This window comes from Drosophila novamexicana, unplaced genomic scaffold (genome assembly GCF_003285875.2).
Source record: "Drosophila novamexicana strain 15010-1031.04,08,12 unplaced genomic scaffold, DnovRS2.1 tig00000485-arrow-pilon, whole genome shotgun sequence".
Classification (NCBI taxonomy): Eukaryota; Metazoa; Arthropoda; class Insecta; order Diptera; family Drosophilidae; genus Drosophila; species Drosophila novamexicana.
The window spans coordinates 1,750,850-1,770,458 of NW_020824808.1; the positions used below are offsets into that span (position 1 = coordinate 1,750,850).

A 19,609-nucleotide genomic window follows, 5' to 3' on the forward strand; every position below is an offset into this window, starting at 1 on the left:
TTATATCAAACATATACTGATAACAAAAACAAAATAAAAATACAAATTTACTTATTTATTTGTTATCACACGAGCCGAACATCAGTTCTATCATCATGATGTTTGAGAATTTATTATATACACACTTTTTGTATGTGTATGTATATATATTCTGTTTTAATAAGAAGTAAACAAAGTTATTTCTCTTGGGTAAGGCGCGTGTCTGATAAGTTTGATGAAAACACTGCAATCATATGAGCTTACACTTGATTTATACACGTAATTGACTCTAGGAGAATCTTTAAGAGAGCATGATGAGAACGAATTCACATACATGTACATATGTATGTAGAAAGCGCTCGCTCAAAACCGGCCGATTGCAAATATATACATATATTTAGGCAAATACTCATTCGCGTCTGTTCCAGTGCTCTGCTGTTCTTTGATCAACGAACAACGTGCGAAAAATAATCTAAAATGTCGGAAAAAGGTAAGGCTCAAGTCAGGCATTTGGGCGTATTTGTTATTCTACTGATAACTATTAATCCACGTAATAATGAACGCTACTGATATGGATAATTGCTAAGCTTGTTGCCATGGACCCGGTTACGCGACACCGATGGACGCCATGAGAAGTGGACCCCGGGAGAAGCTTCTTTATACGGTGACAATTCAACCCAACTTGGATGAGCCGCATGGCGATTATCTGTCCACAATCGATGTGGACCCTGATAGTCCCACATATTGTCAGGTATTCAAATCATCGTTATTGATAGAAATTAAACAGTCCATGAATGGAATCAACTTTTGCCTTTCATGTTTGTTTTTAACACATTTTGTTTATTTATAGATTGTGCATCGCACCTTTTCGAACCGAAAGGGCAACGAGTTGCACCATTCGGGCTGGAATGCCTGCTCCAGCTGCTACTATGTGGACAAGGATGCAAAAAGTGTGCCGAAGAGAAATAGGTTGATATTGCCATCATTGAATTCCGATTTCATTTACGTACTCGACGTGGCAACGGATCCACGCAAGCCCGAAATAATCAAGATTATCGACGGAGACGTATTGAAGAGCCAGAATGTAACCGCACCCCATACGACCCACTGCTTGGCCAATGGCAATATAATGATATCGGTAATGGGCGATGCTCAGGGCTATGCAAAGGGCGACTTTATTCTATTTGATTCCGATTTCAATTACGTTGGCACCTGGACGAAAGGAGATCGTAAAGCGCTGTGCGGCTATGATTTCTGGTATCAGCCCTATTATGATGTGATGGTATCATCCGAATGGGGTGCACCCAATAAGTTTCGACGGTTCGTCATTAGTGTTTTGTGTGGCCGGCGCCATGTATTTTAAATTGTGCAATATTTTAGTGGTTGGAAAGACGAAGATTTGAATGACAAGACGCAGTATGGCTTCAGACTAAACTTTTACAAATGGTCGACGCAAACTCTATATCAAACTGTTGATCTGGGACTGGAGGGTGCTGCACCATTGGAGGTTCGTTTCCTGCACGATCCGAAACGCCCGGATGGATATGTTGGATGTGGCCTAAATGCCAAGGTGTTTTATTTCAAGAAGAGAAGCAACTCGGATGAGTTCGATGTGAAAAAAGTAATTGATATTCCCAATAAGCTAGTGGATACTGGCAGTGGCACGGCCTCCGAAATGGGTGGCATGATTTCAGATATAATAATATCGTTGGATGATCGGTTCCTTTATGTCAACTGCTGGCGACATGGTGACCTTAGGCAATATGATATTACCAAACCAGACGAACCCAAACTTATCTCTAGAGTCTGGCTAGGAGGCGCCATATGCAACGATCTACCCAACGTGATCGTAAAGGAGGACAAAGAATTGACTGTAGATTGGCTGACAATTATATTGGCTATGACTTACAATGTTATTTTCGATTTAGGAGAGGCCACCGCCACGCTACATTAAGGGTCGTCGCTTGGAAGGGGGACCTCAGATGATGCAGCTCTCTCTGGATGGTAAACGCCTATATGTATCCTCTTCTCTATATTCACCTTGGGATAAACAGGTACACACAGACCCAAGGATTTTAAATAACAGTTTGGTGAGATTTTTATTATTTTTGTTTGCCCTAGTTCTATCCAAGCATGGTGTCTGCCGGCGGACATGTGTGCCTCATTGATATCGATGTGGTCAACGGTGGCATGGCCCTAAATGAGGATTTCTTTGTCGACTTTGGAAAGGAACCATATGGACCCAGCCTTCCACATGAAATGCGCTACCCGGGTGGAGATTGCACCTCAGATATTTGGCTAGCCAATGATTCGTAATATGTTATCAATGAATCCAAACCATTTACTTCTATTATCCAAGTTGCACAACAAATTAAATACTTTTTATTCTCATCACGTACAGTTGTCTAGCGTCAGCATGTGATGGATTTGTCTAAAGGCCACTAAATATTAATGTAGAATATAATGATGATCACTTTCGTATTTTTCCCCATAAAAGCTTAAACTATTTCAATTGGACAACCGTTGGAATTAGCTTCATTTGTTTGTCAACAACGTGGCAACGCCGCGTAGTCAATTTCTAACAACGAGTTGGCAGGCCGGAAATTTTATAAATTCGTTTTGTAACGTCTTTTTCTCAGTATGTTTAAGAAAAAGCCGGGATAATTGTTATTGTTCTTCTTTCAGCTAAAATAAGAATGAGGTGATAGGTAATTCATAAACTGTGGTCATTATTGTTTCCACAGGCATGTTTAAGAAAGAGTATACACGTTGCACGCTGAAATGGAAGTAATTGAGTTTAATATGTAAATATGAAAAGAAACGTGTAAAAAATATAACTCACTTTTTATCGCACGTGCTGTTAATAAATGATTTGGCCAAACCATTCACAACATGACGCTGGAAGATCATGCTGTGCAACAAATATGCCAGGTTGGGTGGAATAAGCAGTTTGGCCCAGGGTATGCGCTGCACATCAGCCAGCAGCCTATTGTGGTTGGCATCCACTGAACACAGCTGTTGCCACAATACTTGAATTGCAGTGACCACGGCCAAGCACATGAAGCTTAGGGGTTTGCGATTGAACAGGCCAAGGGAACCGCCACTTAGGAACGCCGCCAGCAAATTGGTGTACCTTAACTCCAATCTGCCCGCCAGCACACATTGTACTAGCTTGAATCAAAAGAAGTGCGTATTATTATAAGCGAAATTTGACGTACAGCCAATCCTACTTTGTATAACGCCACATAACCTAGCATAAAACCGGTAGATTTGAAGTTGAGCTTCTTAAGTTCCATACGCAGTACGGCATTTAACACATCTAAGACCAAACCAATGCCAAGATAGGTGCGTAATTCCATTAGGGCCTGCTTAAGACGCCGCTCAGAGGACCACTCGTTGTAGTCCAGCGGCACCCGGGCCGGCTTGATGAACCAGAAACCAGAATAGCCATGTGCCTGTTGCTGCCGCAGTACAACCATCGAGCACAGCATGAATATCAGAGTCTGGGCCGGCCGGGAGTGCACCAGGCTGACATCCAGCTGACGTAGTACGGCCTCCATAGCCTGGAATACAGAAATAATCAAAGCAAGTCCGACAAGTAACAAAAATGTCCAATAAGTCCTTGAAGCAGGGTATCCTCCAAATCTATTATCGATTAGACAAAATCAGTATTTAACGAGTTCATCAAAAACAGTTGAAGAATAATCCTTTTATGAGTTGGTGGATGGTTGATGGTCCAAGGAGGACCATGAGTAATCTACTTGGCATATTTGATGAGACTCTCTCCCGCAGTGGGATTTCTACATATTTGCCCGTCCACTAGTGGGCTAGATTCGAGGTCGGACATTGCACGAGCCGAATATACCTTTGATCACTTTGTGAACAGAGTATGCGAAACGGTTGAGCCCACACTTACCGAATGCGTGACACCCGTCACGTAGAACTGCAGCACTTTGGGTGGCGCCCACCAGGTCACCTGCGAGGCCAGATAGCAGGGTATAAACGGTGTGTAAAGGTAAACGTAACGTCCGTTTAGTCGCCGAAAGACGCATAGCAAGTAGATTGTGAAGGCGTTTATTACCGAGACGAAATGCGTCGTTTCCAAATAGTTCTTCACTGTAGCCCACAGACGCCGTTTAGTTTGCCGGCGCCAATTGAAGATTAAGGGAAACTGTAGCAAAGCATAAGACAGTATTGAATGGGGTATTCTAGACTTTGGGAAAGATTGTGCGTGGACAAACCAACAAGACTGGCAAGTAATATTTGGCACTGGACACATGATTGCGATACAGATTCCAGAGCAGGGCCTCCGTGCAGCTCTGATCCGGCAGGCTATGCAAAATGTGTCCACAATGCAAGCGATTGATTGGATGCCCGCATAACTTGCTGGGCGAAACCATTTTGCGGTGACGTTACCTTTGCGACTGACTCCCAGGCAGGCCCTGAATGCGTATAGAATGCACTACACGAGCCACCGCTGCGGTTCAAATTGAAGGTTAATATGCAAATGCCATAGTTAAAATGCATTGATATATATATGAATATATTTAGATATATGTAAAGCGAGCTAATTACAGTTATAATTAAAATCAGACACATCTTCCAGCCAGCTGCAGCTGTTCCAGTCGTTTGCCAATGTTGCCGGCACTGTTTCCGTTTGAAAGAAAAGGAATCTATAAGGGCAGCAAAGGATAAAGTCTTCAAAAGAACTTACTAATTGGCCGTGGTGTTGTCAATAATGATGCCCGTCAAGGCGCTAACCCTTTTCGGTTGGAATGCATATGTGTGTATTAGATAGGCCAGGGCCAGGGGATACAGTAGATCGCTATAGCCGAAACGTGCCCTCCGCCGTTGGCTGTTGACCCTGCCCCACAGCGTGCGACCCGCTTCCAGCAGGGCATAGCTCAGAATGGTTAGTTTTGGGCAGCACACATAGCTGAGGCCAGCCAGAAAGCTGGCCAAGATTTGCTGTAGTGTTTGGCCGACATCAGCTTGACTCTGCATAGAGCATAGGGTAATCTAAAAAAAGACAAGTAAGAGGTTCTAGTCGGAAGCTTCCGACTAGGGAATACCCTGAACCCTCTTATGAAAACCAAAACTCGATGTCGATTTTTATCGATCGCTTGGAAGCGGAGATAACTTATCGATTATCGGAAATAAACTCGATATGCGCAGTCACTAGGAGGACCTACATTTAAAATTGCTAGTCCCTAGCTCTCTGTCTATGACAGACGGACATGGATAGGTCGACTCGGCTATCGATGCTGATCAGGAATACATATACATTATCGGGTGAGAAATGCTTGCTTCTGCCTGTTACATACATGTGCTCCGAAACATTATACCCTTTTTTACGATTTTCAATGGGTTATCATTTTAATTACAAGTGCTCTTAAGTGGTAGGGTGAACGACTAAGCGATACCCAGTAATCTTTACTTCTACTCTTTTGAAAACAATTAACAATATGTATATTGATTTTTTAAATTGAATGGGAACGGGTGAAGTGAAATATTCTGAATCTGTCTATACTTTACGAGTGCCTTTATACTTAATTTGCTAATTTTAAATGTTATAAGCTTCAGGAAATGCTTTAAAATCCTTATCTAAAAATGGATACTTATTGATAGCGAAATATTGATTTAAAAGCATCTGCGTCATCAGACAGACGGACGGTCGGAGGACACAGACAAAACACGGTTAGAACGACTTCGTTCTTAATGGGGTGCCGTATCCTTCTACCTCTTGTATACTGCATTGCTGATAAATCCTATATACCCTTTTATAAAATCTCAATATAAATTTAGCTGTATTACCCGATAGATGCCCACGTAGCAGCCCAGCCAAGTCATAGTTTCCAGTCGCAACTGCTTCAAGTGCCAGTGACCCGTTTTCGCGCAGCCCGTCACTGCCTTGAAGATGTCCAGGGCGAGGCCAATGAGCAAATATTTACGCATGCCCTGAACAACATATCGAGTGCTGTCTAACAGGGTCTCCGGGCGCAGGCAATCGGGCATCAGAAACCAGAAGCCATTGTGCCAGCAGCGCTGCTTGCCCAGCATAATGATAGCGCTGCAACCCATGAAGAGCAGCGTTTGCAGGCAACGAGATGTGGCCACCAGTTTGGTCAGAGGATTGGCGCGCTGCACCAGCAGGCTTTCGATTAACTGAAAGGATTGGATAAAGCACTCTGAGTTCACTCCCAATGACCCACTCACAGCTTGAAAGATGGCAGTGTGCTGCAGTTGCTTCACGCGTCCGGGCACCAGGGCAATAAAAGCGCCACCCAACATGGCCGGCACAAAGAGCAGCGTGTGCGGCCGGAACTCGCCCAGCAGCTGGCTGCACGCACGAGAGGAATTAGATGGGGGCTGTTCAAGTGAAAAAACTATGATCATCCTACCGCAGAATACACATGAATGTGGCTATGAGGCAGCCATTGACCAATCCACCAAACACCAGCTGTGCATGGTACCACACTGCAGCACGGAGCAGCTGCTCCCCTGGGACGCCACACAACGCCTGCTTCAGCAGCTGCAGCATGGCCACTGGCAAATAATACTTGGCATTTGACCACGCAAAGCGACACAGATTCTGCCAGGCGGCACGCCTACAGCTGTGCGGATGCAGCAGCTCATTGCAGCTGCGCCAGCTGAGCTGCTCCACGAAAGCCCGCTTGCTCGGTGCGACCATTAAAACACGACTGAATATAGGTGACACCACCACCACCACCTGGCTGCGTACATAATGAACTGTTATTTAATGTAACATTTGCATAAATTCCAAATACATATTCAATACAATTGTTGCTCGTGACGGCCAGTCGCTCAGTCCACCTCTTCGACGGTGGGGCCGGTGCTGCTGCCGGCGGCTGATTTTCCTTTGGGCGGCTGACCACCGCCATGTAGCTTGGACATGATGGGACTGCAGACGCGCTGGCATTCCTTCAGGTGATGCTCGTATTCCTCCTTTTCGGCCAGTGTATTGCTGTCCAGCCAGGCGGTCTCTTTGCTGCACTTGTCCCGCACCTTCGACTTGTCGGCCTCGTCCAAAGCGCCGGCGGGCGCCTCATCCACGGCCTGCTTGCAGCCATAGATGTAGCCCTCGAGTGTGTTGCGTGCAACGACACGCTCCCGCTGGCGATCGTCCTCGTCCTTGTATTTCTCAGCCTCGGAGAGCATGCGATCAATTTCAGCCTTGGACAGGCGTCCCTTGTCATTTGTAATGGTTATCTTCTCGGACTTGCCTGTGCTGTTATCCTTAGCGCTGACATTCAGAATGCCATCGGCATTCAGGTCAAAGGTCACATCGATTTTGGGCACGCCCCGCGGCGCTGGCGGAATGCCAGTCAAATTGAATGTGCCCAGCAGATTGTTATCCTTGGTCATGGCGCGCTCACCCTCATACACCTGAATGGTGACCGCGTTCTGGTTGTCACTGTACGTGGTGAACGTCTGCTGCTGCTTGCAGGGAATGCGTGCATTGCGCTCCACCAGTTTGGTCATCACACCACCGGCCGTCTCAATGCCCAGCGATAGCGGCGCCACATCGACCAGCAGCAGATCCTGGATCTGTGAGCTGCCCACGCCTGTGAGTATGGCCGCTTGGACGGCGGCGCCGTAGGCCACCGCCTCATCGGGATTAATGGACAAATTAAGCTGTTTGCCGCCAAAGAAGTCCTGCAGCAGACGCTGGATCTTCGGTATGCGCGTGGAGCCACCCACCAGGACCACATCGTGTATGGCCTTCTTGTCCATTTTGGCATCGTTCAAGGCACGCTCCACCGGCTCTATGGTCGAGCGGAAAAGATCCATGTTCAGCTCCTCGAAACGTGCACGCGATATCTTTGAATAGAAATCAATGCCCTCATGCAGCGCATCAATCTCCAATGAGGCTTCCGTGCTGGAGGAGAGCGTTCGCTTGGCCCGCTCGCAGGCAGTGCGCAGCCGGCGCAGAGCACGCACATTGCTGGTTATGTTGCTTTTGTGCTTCCGCTTGAACTCCTCCACAAAGTGATTGACAAGCCGATTGTCAAAGTCCTCGCCGCCCAGATGTGTATCGCCCGCAGTGGCCTTGACCTCGAACAGCGAACCCTCATCGATGGTCAGTATGGAGACATCAAAGGTGCCGCCGCCCAAATCAAATATCAACACATTACGCTCCCCCTTTAGGTTCTTGTCCAGGCCATAGGCTAGGGCGGCAGCCGTCGGCTCGTTGATGATGCGCAGCACATTCAAACCGGCTATGGAACCGGCATCTTTAGTGGCCTGACGCTGTGAATCATTGAAATATGCCGGCACTGTGATAACCGCATCCTTCACCTTGCCGCCCAGATAAACCTCGGCGATTTCACGCATCTTAGTCAATACCATAGAGCTGACCTCCTCGGGGGCAAAACGCTTACGTTCACCTTTGAACTCGACCTCAATTTTTGGCTTGCCCCCATCGTTGATCACCTTGAAGGGCCAATGCTTCAGATCCTCCTGTATCTTACGGTCATCGAACTTGCGTCCAATTAAACGCTTCGCATCGAATACCGTATTCTTGGCATTCATCGCCACCTGAAATCGTATGGGGAATATGGGCGTGGTTAAGCAGTTAGTCAGCCAAATATCTATTTTTAAGAGGCCAACTGTTGGGATGTTCCCCATATATTCTGTTGAATTTCACATATTTATAAACATATGCAAACATATTTATAAAAACTTTCGTATATGTAGATATGTACGTGCTTCAATTAAATTGCTTATAGAGACACAGTCAATACATAGATACAGTAAAAACTCGTGAGCAGTACATGAAAGATGGGGACTGACCCTTAACCGATATGTCAAAGGAACACCAAAAACTAAGGATGGCTTTTCATGTTAATGGTAAATAATTTGAATGATTGATAACTTTTTAAATTTAGATTTTCAAAAAAGGGGTTTTGCTAATTCAAAGTTCAATTTTAGAAAATTCGTGTCTGCATCTGCTCAAATAAACATCCGTCGAATGGAAGTCTATTTTTTCCGAAAAAGCAATGAAAAACATTGCGACTGTGGACCTGTTGTACATTAGTAAAGCTTTCACTGTACGCACACGCACGTCCATATACATACTCTATGCTCATATTTGGCCAATTATGTCAAGTGCAACATGAACAACGGTTACTCACCTGATTCTTAGCGGCATCGCCAATAAGGCGTTCGGTTTCATTAAAGGCCACATACGATGGCGTTGTGCGATTGCCCTGATCATTGGCAATAATTTCCACTTTATTGTTCTGCCAGACACCCACGCAGGAATAGGTGGTGCCCAGATCGATGCCAATTGCCGGTGCTTTTGCCATATTTTGTCCAACACTGATCCAAGCGCTTCGTTAACGATGACGATGACGTCACAATGATCCGCTTACTGCCAGAGATGCCGCCCAACTGAATCGTGTGCCCGCACGACTCTCGGATTTTTATGGTGCAATCTTTGCGCTAGTCGCCTTCAAAGATTTTTTGGCAATTCTACAAAACGAGTCTAAATGTGATTTGTGTGTGTGTGTTTTTTTTTTTTGTTATTTGTAATTTTCACACGCCGACAATTTTGATATGTTTTCGTATTTTGGAGATTTTGACGTTTGTTCTAGAAAGTGTTGATGCTGACGTTTGGCGTTGCGTTGACTGCGCTTGGAGAAATTGTTTTTGGTTCTAAATTGATGATGACGACTTGGTTTAGACTGGTATAAATAGGAACGCAGGTAAGGATATTTTTGCGCTTTTCAATTTTGCAGTTGAGACGTATTTGTGGATGAAAAGCGTGTATAAAATCTCAATCGAATGAATTTAACATATTGTTGTTAGTTTTATTAATAAATCACTACAGTCATACTCGAATCATATTTATATTTGAAAGTGTTTTTCAACGCTTGCCCTTTTTCTTCTTCTTTTGTCCATCCGGCCAAGGAAATCCACGAGTTTTTAGCACGTCCTGCAAAAACATCAATTATTTAAATGTCGATTATTTATTTCTGTTGTTATCCCACCTGCACATTGTGGCACACATAGTAGGCATTCTCCATTGCGGCATCATTAAATATATCACAGCCAATGGACTTGCCCACACCACCTTTTTTCTTAGTGCCACCAACACCTTCCTTCTTTTTCTTATCATCGCCTTCGCCACTTCCCGCGTTGCTCGACGTAGAGTCTTTGCTATTTCGTTTCTTTTTACTTTTGCCGACCATTGAAATTTTCGAAAAACACCGAGGCTGCCCTATCGATTTAATAAAAAAGCTGCATGGCAACCCTTTACACTGGCTCCTGATTGGAGTGCCGTTTGGGAGTTTGTCGCGCTTTACAGCACTGTCCACATGGCGCTTTTGCTGACCAGCTGGATTACGTTATTTACATGTTTACAAATGTACAAGAATCAAAACAAATGAAACGACAAATGCAGAAATGCCAATTTTGTCAACAATTATAAGCCTAGAATTCATGTTATTTCTTGTGCTAACACATGCGTTGAGTGGTAATAGAAGTGGATATATGGAATACTTAATGCCTGTTAAAATGTTTAGTTTTCAGCAGCCTTTGAGATAGTCAATTACCAAACGACAAAATATACGTTCCCAGAACTTTGGCCGCAGGAGGCGGCTGCATCCGACGCTGCCGCATCTAAGAGAGAAAAGCAAACTGAACCGTCGGATAGCTCCTTTAAATTTGACAACGATGATGAGCTGCAGTCTGGAGAGGCAAAACCGCTACAAGAGGGCGCCTTTTGCCGGCGCAGCTTTGATGGACGCAGCGGCTACTGCATCCTGGCTTACCAGTGCCTTCATGTTATACGCGAATATCGCGTGCACGGCACACGTATTGACGTTTGCACGCATCGTAACAACGTGCCGGTCATTTGTTGCCCATTGGCCGACAAGCATGTTCAGGCACAGCGCATAAGCGCCACAAGTAAGTTGGTCACAGCCAGTGTTGCCAATTTAGATATTTTCTAGCTGAATTTGGTAACTTTAAGAGCCTTTTTAATATTATTTAGCTATTTTTTTTGCAAGTAGTAGCATTCCTGTTACTTGTTAATTTACGCTCAGAAATCTAGTTTAGCCATTTCTAGACAATTTTTAAATTGAATTTAGCTACATTTTGAAGGGCAGTTGGCAACACTGGTAAGAAAAAGAATTCATTTTTGTTTGCCTGTCAATTTGTAGAATGCCAGGAGTACAACAGCGCCACCAGGGATCTGCGTCTGGGCGACACTGGGCGCAGCTTCTCAGGCAAACAGTGTGTGTCCAGTGTGCCGTTGATAGTGGGTGGCACGCCCACACTGCATGCCCTTTTTCCACATATGACTGCACTGGGTTGGACGCAAAGCGATGGTGACATCAAATGGGGCTGCGGCGGGACGCTGGTCAGTGAGAATTATGTGCTCACGGCGGCACACTGCGCCACATCGGGTAGGTGAGTGGCAAGGCCCCAGAAGACCCGACTTACATTGTTTTTTTTTTCATTTTAGTAAACCACCAGACATGGTGCGTCTGGGCGCACAGCAACTAAATGTGACCAGTCCTTGGCAGCAAGACATTAAAATACTTATAATAATACTGCATCCAAAGTATCGATCGTCTTCCTACTACCATGACATAGCGCTACTCAAGTTGACCAAACGCGCCAAACTGTCGGAGCACGTGCGTCCAGCCTGCTTGTGGCAAATGCCTGAACTGCACATTCAGTCGGTGGTGGCCACTGGCTGGGGACGTACTGAGTTTCTAGGCGCCAAGTCCAATACGTTGCGCCAGGTAGATTTGGACATGATAAAGCAACAGCGTTGCAAGCAAATCTATCGCAAGGAACGACGCCTGCCAAATGGGATCATTGATTCCCAGTTTTGCGCTGGCTATTTGCCGGGCGGCAAAGACACATGTCAGGGCGACTCGGGCGGACCGCTGCATGCCATATTGCCCGAAAACAATTGTGTGGCCTTTGTCGTGGGCATTACATCATTTGGCAAATTCTGTGCCTCGCCTAATGCACCAGGCGTCTACACAAAGTTGTTTTCCTACCTGGACTGGGTGGAGAGAATTGTGTTTAAGAAGCATTAGATACTATATAAAAACTATTCAATTAGAAATATAATCTAAGTAATTATTAATTATAATCATTGTACTGTACACATTTAAATATTTCTATATGAGAAATGTATGTATATGGGCACTATCCGCTATTATGGCACTATATTCCAGGGCGTATAGCTGCCCGCCTCTGGCATTTCAAGCTGAAATGCATAAAGAATTAGTTATATTCAGCTGAGTGAAACTGACTTACCAGTTGAGTGAATTGATCCTGGCAGGCCATGCGTATGCGTGCCGAGGTGGCAGGCGCCTCCAGATTGAAATCGGGATTCAAGCCCTGCCCTAGGCGGGCCGCGGCAATGGCTTCTTTGATGGCAAAAAATGCTGAACTGCCTATGAAAAGCGGAGGTTCGCCAACGGCCTGAAAGTTGAATAAATGGGATGTAAATATATGTATATATATAAGCGAAAGGGTTACCAAATGCCTCACCTTTGATGAATAAACAGCGCGTGGATTGGGTGCGCCGGTCAGCAGGCTAACATTAAACTCGCCGGGTATATCTGCAAAACCAGGCAGCTTGTACATGCCTGGTCCGCGAGAGTAGAGCATGCCCTGCGGCGAGTACATCAGCTCCTCGAGTGTGAACAACCCATAGCCCTGCATGAAGGCGCCTTCAATCTGACCAATGTCAATGGCTGGGTTAATGCTCGACCCAATGTCCATGACAATGTCCGTACTGAGCACCTGGTGATCGCCCGTCAGGCAGTCAATCTCCACAACCGACACGCCCACACCATTTGTATAGTAGCTGTAGGTGCGCGCATTGGGATTTGTTACTGGATGATAGCCTATGTTCGGTATGGCATAAAAACCCGTTGCCGATAAGCTGACACGATCGAAATATGCCTTGTTGATCCACTCCTTCCAGGTGCCCGTGGGCAGTGCCTGCTTAATTGGCGCCAGGCGCTTGTTAATCTTCTCGCAAGCATCGAGCACGGCCATGCCGTTCAGATCGGACCCAACACTGGCCGCCGTGGGCGAGGTATTGGGCACCTTATCCGTGGACGTCTCCGAGATGTGTATAAGCTCAATGGGTATGCCCAGGGCTCGGGCAGCACACTGTAGCATCTTGGTATGCAAGCCCTGTCCAATTTCCACCCCGCCATGCGACAACAGTACCGAACCATCCCCATAGATGTTAATTAGAGCGCCACCCTGATTCAAATGCATGACGCCAAAGGAAATGCCATATTTGGTGGGCACCAGTGCTATGCCACGCTTGCGCCAGCGATGCTCCCGATTGAAGCGCGCTATCTCCGCTTGCTTCTGGTGGTAGCGCGACTGCTGGAGGCAATCTGCAAAGCAGCGCTCGATGGGAAAACGCTCTAGCTGCTGATTGTAGTGTGTATAGTCGCCGGTTTTGTAGAAATTCAGCTGCATCACGTCCAGCACATCCCGGCCAACAATCCGGGCCACATCCCTGATGATGTGCTCGCCGGCGAACATGCCCTGAGGTCCTCCAAAGCCGCGAAAGGCCGTATTCGAGGGCAGATTAGTTTTGCACACCCAGCCGCCCACACGTACATTCGGAATGCGGTAGCAGTTTTCAAAGTGATACATGGCGCGCTCCAGGACCTGTTTAGAAATGTTGCCAGTGAGCATATATACCAAGCAGAAACATGCCATGTAAAACTCACCGAAAAGGACAAATCCATGGACCAGCCGGCATTATTGTAACACTCAATCTCACAGGCCGTGATAAGGCCCTCACGGCTGAAGCCCACTTTATATTTGAAGAGGAACGGATGCCGTGTGCCGGTGATGAGCATATCCTCATCACGATCCAGCATGCAACGAACAGGACGACGTAGGCGGTAGGCAGCCAAGGCCACGGGCAATGCCACCGAAAGGCCACGGGATTCCTTGCCACCGAAACCACCGCCCAGACGCTTGGCGCGGCACACAACCCGATGGGCCGGCAGATTGACAACATGCGCCACCAGCTTTTGCACCTCCGATGGATGCTGTGTGGAGCAATACAGTTCCAGTTCATCGCTGTCGCGGATCACAGCAACCGCTGCATGGGTCTCCAGATAAAAATGCTCCTGGCCGCCCATGCGACAGCTACCCTCGTATACATGATCCGCCTCGGCAAAGGCCGACGCCACATCGCCCTTGGTTACATAGCGTGGATAGTCGGGATAATACGACTGGTGTTCGATGGCCTGCTCGATGGTGACAATTACTGGCTGCAGCTCCTCATACTCCACGCGCACCAGCCGAGCGGCACGTTGGGCTAACGTTTGGTTCTCGGCAGCTATAGCGCCGACAATTTGGCCATAGCAATGCACCTGGCCAGCGGCAAAGACGTGCTCATCATGGAATACCGGGCCCACCTCGTTCTCGTGCTCTGTCAAATCATTGGCGCTGAAAAAGGCATGTACTCCGTTCAAGGCCAACGCCTCGCTGGCATCCAGCTTGATTATACGCGCGTGTGCCTTGGTGCTCAGCACAAATCCCAAATATAGCTCGCCGTCCATGCGTGGTATGTCATCCGTGTAGATGGCCTCGCCAGTGGCCTGCTTCAGGGCAGATGCATGTACCTTTGGCTTGCCAATCGGATCCTGGGTGGGTTGTTCGCTGGCGACACGCTCAAACAGCTGGGCGCTGCGCAAGACAGGAGTGTGAAAGCTATCGGCGCCGCTTAGCTCCGCCTTGGGCACAGTATCCGGCGGCATAATGCCGGCATCGCACAACTTCCGGCTGATAGCCAAATAGGATTTGAAGAATAAGCTGACCACCAGGGCGCGTCGATAGGCTATCATGCCGCCCGGCGCCGAGGCGTCCAAGGGCAGCTCAGCGCATAGGCTTTCTGCCACCCGCTCGACCAGCGCTTGATTCCACGACTGGCCCACCATGAGGTCAGACGTGCGTGGCGCCAGCACCGTGGTGGGTGCCATGCCACCGAATGCCATTTGTATGCGCTGCACCACATTGGAGCCGGGCTCAAAGCTGACATTCACGGCCGCATTCACGATGGCTATGTCATCGTCACGCCGGCGCGCCTGCTTGAATGCCACGACATGCTGATCCGGCTTGGTCTTCTGGAAGTGTATGCCCAACAGAATCTCGTGCGGTTGAATGACATTGCGTCGATAGCCAGTAAAGAAGCCGCTGCCCATGTGGACCGAACGCCTGCCCCCAACAAGACTGGCCACCTCCAGGCGGGCACCAGCCGCAGTTAGCACGGGATTCATATCGGAGATGGGACTGCCGGTCATGATGTTCCCGCCCAAACAGGCCACATTGCGTATCTGTTTGCCGGCAAAATAGTGCAGCATGTCCACGGCGCACTGGAAGAAGCGTGTCTGTGACTCCGGCAGCTCCTCGATGCGCTTGCGCAGATATGCATCGATTTCCATGAGACTGACGGCTGCACCAAAGTAAATGCCTTTGTCCGATTCACGCAGCTCCAAGAGCTCGGGCACTTTGGTGGGATTGATGAGCACGGGATAGAGGAAGTGCTTGAATTTAACCTCCACACCCACCTCTGTGTTGCCCACAATTAGCTTCGCAGCCGGATGGTCAGCTTTCAGTTGGAGCAGCTCCTGCAGTTGGGTCGGTCGATGCCAGGTAACGCGATCCGAACGAAAGATGAGGCTCTCCTCATCATACGCCGCTGTTAGCTGCAGCTCCGGCGGAAAGATGGGCTCTTGACTGGGATCAAAGGGCTGGAATTCGCTGCGCTCGAAGAGCGTGTCATCAGTTTTAGCCGCATCTGCGCCATCTTCTCCGCAACCATTGCCATTTACACGACAACACTTGTCACCCATGCCGCAGGCAAACTCCTTGGTGAATGTCTTGTAGCCCTCCAATATGGGGCGATAGCCGGTGCAGCGGCACAAGTTACCCTGAAAAGCCACCTCCAGGTCGCGCATCGAGGGCTGTGCCGCATTACGCAGCAGGGCATACATGGACATCACAATGCCCGGCGTGCAGAAGCCACACTGCGAGCCATGCGCCTTGGCCAGACGCTCCTGTGCCGGATGCAGACGTGTCCGCGTGCTACCAATTCCCTCCACAGTGGTCACAGCGCAGCCATGCATGGCACACACTGGCGTCAGGCAGGCATTAACTGCCAAATGGTGAATCTTTTTGCTGCTACGCTCCAGCCGGGAGATCATCACGGTGCACGCACCACATCCGCCCTCGCCGCAGCCCAGCTTGGTGCCGCACAGGCGCAGCTTCTCGCGCAGGTAGGTGAGCAGCGTGCATTCCGGATCAGGATTGGAATCAATTACCTATACATTTCAAATACATAGAAGGACGTACATACTTGTGTTTTTCTACATGTGAACAAAAAAATAATAATAAAAATCGCGTATAATATTTTACAACTAGGGTTCTAACCAGAACCTGGGTTCATAATTGTTAAACCTTAAGGCGAGCTTCGTAGTTCGAACCGTGAATCGAACCAGCGAGCTTTCTATACCCTAAACCCATTAAATCTGGGTAAAAATGGTAAATTGTAATTTATTAATTTTAAAACTTTGATTGTAAATTGCCTTTTTAACAGTTACTTATCAATAAAAAAAAGTTATCGGGTGCGCTAATCGTGGGTATCCGACTAGGAGATACCCTATACCTAGATAAGAGCTGTTGTAATCACATTTAATCACAATTAGTTCAATCATATATAATTTAATCATGATTTATGAAGAGCGATTCCTTCTGCTGTTAGTTACGCGTATCATTATACCCTTTTTATACCAATTTAATGGGTGCAGGGTATAAAAACAACTGCTTATATAATTTTCGACTGACCACACAAGAGTTCTCAACTTATCCAACCGGTTTCGACTTATGTAGTGTGCCAAGTTTTATCAACATAAATATGTAGCTTTAAAAGATAGAGGAACAGGCAAACATGGAACTCAGTTGGTCGTTCCGTTGAAAATAAATAAATATATATATACATTGACTTTATAGGCTCGTATGCAAATATTATGCATAGAAACTATATAGGCAAAAGAGTCAGAGTTAATTTAAACCAAAAAATTATATATGTATATTAAAAAATATAAATTAAAAATAAACAAAATATGCAAAATCAACACCTGAAGCGTGGGCAAAGCTTCAGTAAGCTCTGCAACAGCCATTTAAAAAGTTCCAATCAATTAATCAAAAATATGAAATATATTACAACTCGTGTTAAAGTAATAAACTTTTGCATTTAAATTTGTTTTTGTACGTTACATCGTTTCCAGCCCTCAACTTTTCAAATGTTCTGCTATCTGTTGTTATCAGGCGAGTCGCTGGAAAAACAACACGCGCGAATTGATTGCATTTCTGCTTAGTACTATTATCATAATAGATGCATATTGCATATAGTATATACATTGTTTTTCTTGCTAAAGCCTATTTACGACACCTAGCCAAATACAGATAAAGTTCGTAGTTCAGGGATTTGTATTTATTAATATGAGCCTATTTACCCGTTTAACGTTGATGAAGGCTATTATCTAATCGCATGTTTTGTTTTAAAATAAAAATGCATAAAATAATCTAATCTCATAAGTTTTTAAATGAATTATAGTTTAATTTAGGATATAGCAACAGAGAAGCCAAAATACTTGGATATACCATATAAAGTTCATATCTTTATTATTGCTGAAACACGCGCAATTGCATATGTTTTTTTTAAAAGGAATTTTATAACAAGTTGATAAGCTGTGACGATGCCCCCCTCTTAGAAAAAACAATGACCCCATATTGTGGGTCAATTGTTATCAGCAACACAATCGCAATCAATTTAATACAAAATAACGCTCGATCTGCTCAATTGCATGAGAAACATGCCTTCAATAACTGGCATTGGAATGCAATTAAAAAAAGTGTCGTTGAATTTCAAATCGAAATTGATGAAATTCTTTTTTTTCCAAATTTGTTTGTATGTCGACGAGAAAAACAATCAAAGTATATTGTTGCTTAAACCAGTTTTTTTTTTTAGTTTTACCTTTTTTCCGTTTACAAAAAACACTAAAACAGATGTTGATGTTGTTGCAGTCTTTGACATTGTACAGGAAATAACTGTGCGTATTTTAAAAGTTATTAGTTGCTTTTATAGATATATAATCGTTCTGGGCGCAAAATTAAGACGAGAACTAATTGCCCAGTTCCCACACACTCACAGACACGACCTGCTCGAGCAAGTAACGAATTCGTTCTGACTGTGAGGCGCGGCAATTCCGAGATTAGAACCGAACGACACCACTTAACAGGGTCGAGATTGTGTCTCATATGAATGGAGAGGTTTCATCAAATTATATTGCACAAGCGAGTGGTTATCATCTACCTGATAGGTAGCTCGTTTAAAAGTAATTAGGCGCATAAATGTTCCTTGTAAAAGGCGGCAAATATAATGTAATTAACAGAGGCAATAACAACTACTAACAATATTCCCTATAACAGCAAGTTGCAGGTGTTTTAACTATATCAGTTGGGCAATTCATTAAACAAATTTACATAATTTATTGCTCTTAAACTAACATACATGTATATATGCCTCAGATTTTTTTTAAATATGAGACAGCCAATACACATTTGTATTTTGCACTTAAATATGTCACAAGTTTAGCTTATTGCTCTAAGGTGGTTTAAATACATGTATGTATATAAACAAAGTATCTCAATGTTAGGAATCTAACAGACATTTACATATGTTAACATATGCAAATTTGTACATATAAAAATGATTCAGCTACAATTTTTCTTAATGTATCTAAAGGTTAACACTGTTTCGTCGTATTTATATATGTATCCATAGGTTGATTCAGTGTTACGCAGATTTAATATCCAAGTCACGTTCTACTGTTGTGCCCTCGTACAAGGCCTGCCGGCGCATTGCCTCCCGCAGTTGTTGCTGCTCAAAGCGCCGCACCGACCACTGATACCTGTCGTAAAGCATTTGATAAGACTGTAGCGCGCTCAGAACCAATCCCAGTAGCAATGACAACTCACCTGCATGCCATCCAATAGACCATTGTGCCACAAAAGAAGGTGCCAAAACCAATGTGTGTGGCCAAATGGGGGCGGGAGGTGCCTAAAAAGGCTAAAACACCGATGCCTATGCCGCCGCTGATGCCATACAAAAAACTGTTACGAAAGCACGGTATCTGCGCCACATCGCGGCCAAATATGAAGAAGCTCTGCCCCGCAAAATATATAAATTCATTTTCATTTCACATTAGTTCAAAATGTACAATTTTTATTTTTAATATCACCTTGCTTGGCTCCTCTACGTCGTCTGACATTGTTTATAAACTAAAATTCAATTTAAAATTTTTTCAACAGCAAAATGCCTACAAAACGCGGCGAACAGCTGTTTGTGTACAGTGTTGCCATAATGCGATAAAGTAAAATTAAAAAATTGTTTGTCAAGCCGCTGACATCATGCAATAAATTTGTTAATTTGGTATAAATGCTTGACTTGAAAAATAGGCCCAAGATTTGGCGTAAATAAAATTGGCTTATATTAATGTAAGAAATACCTTTAAAAAGCATCATGTGCCAACAAACATAT

The 19,609-nt window shown here is 45.5% G+C and overlaps 8 protein-coding genes across 10 annotated transcripts; 2 read left to right on the forward strand and 6 right to left on the reverse strand.

The window, feature by feature from the left end:
* The first annotated feature begins 417 nt into the window (after nt 1-417).
* LOC115761670 (methanethiol oxidase) lies at nt 418-2,314 on the forward strand. The gene is made up of 6 exons (XM_030703521.1): nt 418-469; nt 567-730; nt 830-1,299; nt 1,360-1,852; nt 1,908-2,033; nt 2,101-2,314. Exons 1-6 carry the CDS (start codon nt 457-459, stop codon nt 2,293-2,295), a joined length of 1,461 nt encoding a protein of 486 aa, XP_030559381.1. The 5' UTR covers nt 418-456; the 3' UTR covers nt 2,296-2,314.
* A 26-nt stretch (nt 2,315-2,340) lies between these two features.
* Nucleotides 2,341-4,404, reverse strand: LOC115761672. Its single transcript, XM_030703526.1, has 5 exons — nt 4,221-4,404; nt 3,896-4,150; nt 3,210-3,542; nt 2,822-3,150; nt 2,341-2,755 (listed from the first exon to the last, which is right to left on the reverse strand). The coding sequence occupies exons 1-5, from the start codon at nt 4,377-4,379 to the stop codon at nt 2,665-2,667; spliced, it is 1,167 nt and encodes a 388-aa protein (XP_030559386.1). The 5' UTR covers nt 4,380-4,404; the 3' UTR covers nt 2,341-2,664.
* Nucleotides 4,405-4,489: 85 nt separating this feature from the next.
* LOC115761673 lies at nt 4,490-6,685 on the reverse strand. The gene is made up of 5 exons (XM_030703527.1): nt 6,381-6,685; nt 6,196-6,319; nt 5,794-6,144; nt 4,694-4,998; nt 4,490-4,626 (listed from the first exon to the last, which is right to left on the reverse strand). The coding sequence occupies exons 1-5, from the start codon at nt 6,668-6,670 to the stop codon at nt 4,569-4,571; spliced, it is 1,128 nt and encodes a 375-aa protein (XP_030559387.1). The 5' UTR covers nt 6,671-6,685; the 3' UTR covers nt 4,490-4,568.
* Nucleotides 6,686-6,718: 33 nt separating this feature from the next.
* On the reverse strand, nt 6,719-9,752 carry LOC115761668 (heat shock 70 kDa protein cognate 2). Its single transcript, XM_030703517.1, has 2 exons — nt 9,135-9,752; nt 6,719-8,538 (listed from the first exon to the last, which is right to left on the reverse strand). Exons 1-2 carry the CDS (start codon nt 9,306-9,308, stop codon nt 6,805-6,807), a joined length of 1,908 nt encoding a protein of 635 aa, XP_030559377.1. The 5' UTR covers nt 9,309-9,752; the 3' UTR covers nt 6,719-6,804.
* Nucleotides 9,753-9,831: 79 nt separating this feature from the next.
* LOC115761676 (small lysine-rich protein 1) lies at nt 9,832-10,212 on the reverse strand. Its single transcript, XM_030703530.1, has 2 exons — nt 9,993-10,212; nt 9,832-9,937 (listed from the first exon to the last, which is right to left on the reverse strand). Exons 1-2 carry the CDS (start codon nt 10,191-10,193, stop codon nt 9,869-9,871), a joined length of 270 nt encoding a protein of 89 aa, XP_030559390.1. The 5' UTR covers nt 10,194-10,212; the 3' UTR covers nt 9,832-9,868.
* Nucleotides 10,213-10,405: 193 nt separating this feature from the next.
* LOC115761671 (serine protease snake) lies at nt 10,406-12,088 on the forward strand. 3 transcript variants are annotated; one of them, XM_030703522.1, is made up of 4 exons: nt 10,406-10,477; nt 10,534-10,911; nt 11,166-11,415; nt 11,471-12,088. In XM_030703522.1, exons 1-4 carry the CDS (start codon nt 10,408-10,410, stop codon nt 12,054-12,056), a joined length of 1,284 nt encoding a protein of 427 aa, XP_030559382.1. In that variant the 5' UTR covers nt 10,406-10,407; the 3' UTR covers nt 12,057-12,088. The 3 variants fall into 3 exon arrangements, with proteins under 3 accessions (XP_030559382.1, XP_030559384.1, XP_030559385.1); XM_030703524.1 differs by having other exon boundaries at nt 10,537-10,911; XM_030703525.1 differs by lacking the exon at nt 10,406-10,477 and having other exon boundaries at nt 10,833-11,123; nt 11,185-11,415; nt 11,471-12,074.
* A 16-nt stretch (nt 12,089-12,104) lies between these two features.
* Nucleotides 12,105-18,227, reverse strand: LOC115761667 (xanthine dehydrogenase). The gene is made up of 5 exons (XM_030703516.1): nt 18,044-18,227; nt 13,725-16,328; nt 12,517-13,662; nt 12,280-12,447; nt 12,105-12,229 (listed from the first exon to the last, which is right to left on the reverse strand). The coding sequence occupies exons 1-5, from the start codon at nt 18,101-18,103 to the stop codon at nt 12,179-12,181; spliced, it is 4,029 nt and encodes a 1,342-aa protein (XP_030559376.1). The 5' UTR covers nt 18,104-18,227; the 3' UTR covers nt 12,105-12,178.
* A 346-nt stretch (nt 18,228-18,573) lies between these two features.
* LOC115761675 (cytochrome c oxidase assembly protein COX20, mitochondrial) lies at nt 18,574-19,427 on the reverse strand. The gene is made up of 3 exons (XM_030703529.1): nt 19,311-19,427; nt 19,048-19,235; nt 18,574-18,980 (listed from the first exon to the last, which is right to left on the reverse strand). The coding sequence occupies exons 1-3, from the start codon at nt 19,338-19,340 to the stop codon at nt 18,866-18,868; spliced, it is 333 nt and encodes a 110-aa protein (XP_030559389.1). The 5' UTR covers nt 19,341-19,427; the 3' UTR covers nt 18,574-18,865.
* Between the last annotated feature and the right edge of the window lie 182 nt (nt 19,428-19,609).